The sequence below is a fragment of the Trypanosoma theileri genome (assembly GCF_002087225.1).
Source record: "Trypanosoma theileri isolate Edinburgh chromosome Unknown TM35_Tth_50_V1, whole genome shotgun sequence".
NCBI classification, from domain to species: Eukaryota; Euglenozoa; class Kinetoplastea; order Trypanosomatida; family Trypanosomatidae; genus Trypanosoma; species Trypanosoma theileri.
Window position 1 is genome coordinate 86037 of NW_021639892.1, and position 3487 is coordinate 89523.

Genomic DNA, 3487 nt, shown 5'->3' on the forward strand with positions numbered 1-3487 from the left:
GAATGAAATACAGCGAAATAACCGTAGTAAGAGTAAAAACAAAAATAAAGCCCACACTCACAAATATCTCAAAAAAGGCTGAACCACCCAGCAAAATCATCAAGCAAAGAAATAGATATTAACCATTAGCCCAACTTTCCCAGTAAACATAGAAATATACACCACCTATGGGTACAAGTCTATATGTGTATAAGCAATTATAAATATAAATTCATCTGTTATTATTATTTCTTTTTCATTTCACTGCAAAAAAGCAGTTCATCATCATTATCACAGTGCAAGCCCAGGTGCACACACACAGAGAGTCTCCAAGAGCACAAACACACACAATGGAGTAGCAATAATAATAATTATAGGATAAACACAGAGAGAGCAAAAAAGATAATCCCAACAGGTAAAAGATTAGTTAGACTGTAGTGTGGATGTATGCAAAAAAGAAGAAAAAGAGAACAAAGGATTACCTGAGTCACACCACCACAATCAGCACTACAATCAGCACACAAGAATACAGGCCAGTGTAACCACAATCAGTAGTGGCACACGAACCCACACAGAACTGCTGATACTGCTGCTGCTGTCTGCATCACCCTTCTTGTTGTTTGTGAGTTCAGGAGGAAGTGTTGTGGTTGTTGTTGTGGTGGTGGTGGTTGTTTCTGTATTTCCTCCAACTTCTTCTTGGTTATTTGTTGATTCATTCCCTTCAGAAGTATTTCCATTCTCAGTCGATGCAGCATTATCGCCAACGGCACTTCCTGTAGCCGAATTGGTAGGAGAGTCAGAAGAAGTTTCTTCTGCTGCTTCACCTCCTTGGGTAGATGTAGTTTCTCCTGTTGGACTGCTGCCGCTGTTTCCAGTTTGGCCGTCAGCAGCAGCCACACTACTCCCATCAACAGGAGAAGCAGGAGTTGGACTGTCCTGTGTAGTAGAAGAAGAACCACTAACATCACCAGCTCCTGAACCTTTTTCTCCTGTAGTACGATGACCTGAGTCCACAGAATCTTCAGCTTCACCTTCTACGACCGGAATAACAGCACCATGCACACCAACTTCACCTTGCAGACCAGCAGGACGACCGGCTTCTTCGCCTTGACCGTTACTATCATTTTCAGAAGTATTCTGCTCAAGGTGAACTTCGGGGTTTTTCGGAGGAGGACCAGTTACTTTTTTCTCAGGAACAACCTCTTTTGGTACTTCAGGTACTTTAGCAGGAGGAGCTTCATGCTTTTCAGGACATGTCTGAAGATTAGCAGAAGCTTCAGGAGCATCAGTGCACAGAGGAGTACCTTTAGGGCTTTGTGTTGCTTGTAGTTGTCCTGTAGGAGGACAAGCACCTTCAGGAGTTTGAGTTTGACCTTCAAGGCACTTTGTCTCACTCTCCGTATCAGGGACTTGGTCGGAAAGATCGGCGGCAGGCACTTCCTCAGCGAGGACGTGCACACACGCACATGAGAGCAGGAGAGCGAGGATACACAGCACGTAGCGCATCATTACCATCATTGATCTTCCTTTTCCTGTTGTTTTTGTTGTCTTCCGTGTCACTTGAGTTCACAGACCTATGCAAGGAGTATGGAAAATAGGGGAAAAGAAGAGAGAAGGAGAGATAGATACAGAGAGAGTGGATGCAGGGCACAAATACTCATAGTGAGATAGAGAGAGAAGCGGCAACTGCACAAAAAAGCAACAAAAAGGAATAGCCCACTTGCATGATAATATGTATCCATTAATAGAAAAAGGAAAAGAAAACAACACTCACAAATATCTCAAAAAAGGATGAACCACCCCAGCAAAATCATCAAGCAAAGAAAAAGATATTAACCATTAGCCCAATTTACCAGTAAATACAGAAATATACACCAACTATGGGTGTAAGTCTATATATGTTGTATACGCAAACATAAATATAAATTCACCTGCTATTATTATTTCCTTTTTTTCTCACTGCAAAAAGCAGTTCATCATTATCATCACAGTGCAAGCCCAGGTGCACACAATGGAGTAGCAATAATAATTAATATAGCATAAACACACAGAGAGAGAGCAAAAAACACACAAAACACACATTAACATTAAGAAACAAAAAAGAAAGATAATCCCAACAGGTGAAAGATTAGTTAGACTGTAGGGAGTCATGCAAAAAAGGAAAAAAAGAAAACAAAGGATGACCTGAGTCACATCACACCACCATTACAATCAGCACACAAGAATACAGGCCAGTGTAACCACAATCAGTAGTGGTACACGCACCCACACAGAACTGCTGATACTGCTGCTGCTGTCTGCATCACCCTTCACATTTGGCATTATGGTGTTATTGCTGATTTCAGGGACAGTAGGAATTATATTGGTAGTATTGGTGGTCGTAGTAGTAGTTGTTGATTCCTCATCACTTGGGTTATTGGATGGTTCACTCGCTGCAGGTGTACTGCCACCCCCATTGTTTGCAGTACCAGAACCATTGGCAGTCTCTGTGTCTGAAGATTCGGGAGAAGGAGAAGTGGGTTGTGCTGTTGCTGTACTCTCCGCGTTGACTGCACCTTCACCTGCTGGAGTGTTGACGTTGGCTCCAGTTTGACCTCCAGATGGAGACGAACCGTTACTCCCTTCCCCAGCAGCACCAGCAGCAATAGATGAAGGAGGTTCAGCAATAGGAGGATGAGCAGAGCCATCATTACCACCACCAGCAGGAGAAGCGTTAGAAGGACGCTGATTAGCACAGTATTGAGGATTATTAAGAGGAGCATTAAGAGTATTTCTAGCATATTCTTCATCAGGAGGAGGACAATCACCATCACCAGAGTTAGAAGATGCAGAAGAAGAACTTACGGAGTTTTCAGCTTCAGCAGCCGCCACGCAAACAGAGGCAACACTCATAATTAGAGCCAGAAAATACAATACACGTCGCACCTGCATCTTGACAAAGAAATATTCTTTTAGTTCTCGAGGGAAGTTAAACTGGACGAAGGAAAAAAAGAAATCGTATAGGAAAAAACAACGAAATGGACAAACACAAACAGAGGAAGAAAAAAAAAAGAAAAATAAACAGAAGTCATAAGAAACACAAACAAATCAACATAATAAAGAAAACTTTTATAGTGGTAACTTGGATAATTAAAAAGCATGACCAACTTACCAGTAAACACAGAAACCACGACGAACACCACTCATGCCTGAGATAATATGCAATTAAGAATATAAATGTCTCATTTATTAGTTTTATTAATTCCTAGAGCAAATCAGCATCAGTGGAGCAGGGCACAAAACACACAATCACCCCAGCAAACAAAAAGCAAACAAAAAGATATTAACCATTAGCCCAATTTACCAAGTAAACACAGAAATATACACCAAATATGGGTGTAAGTCTATATGTGTATAAACGCAATTATAAATATAAATTCATCTGTTATTATTATTTCTTTTCACTGCAAAAAGCAGTTCATCATTATCATCACAGTACAAGCCCAGGCACACACACAGAGAGAGTCTC

General features: G+C 41.2%; 2 protein-coding genes across 2 annotated transcripts; both read right to left on the reverse strand.

Annotated features, from left to right (window-relative positions):
• Positions 1 to 492: 492 nt before the first annotated feature.
• On the reverse strand, positions 493 to 1494 carry TM35_000501330 (uncharacterized protein; the record flags this gene model as incomplete). Its single annotated transcript, XM_029030580.1, has 1 exon — positions 493 to 1494. One exon carries the CDS (start codon positions 1492 to 1494, stop codon positions 493 to 495), a length of 1002 nt encoding a protein of 333 aa, XP_028878145.1.
• A 696-nt stretch (positions 1495 to 2190) lies between these two features.
• On the reverse strand, positions 2191 to 2910 carry TM35_000501340 (uncharacterized protein; the record flags this gene model as incomplete). The annotated part of the gene is made up of 1 exon (XM_029030581.1): positions 2191 to 2910. The coding sequence occupies one exon, from the start codon at positions 2908 to 2910 to the stop codon at positions 2191 to 2193; it is 720 nt and encodes a 239-aa protein (XP_028878146.1).
• Positions 2911 to 3487: the final 577 nt, after the last annotated feature.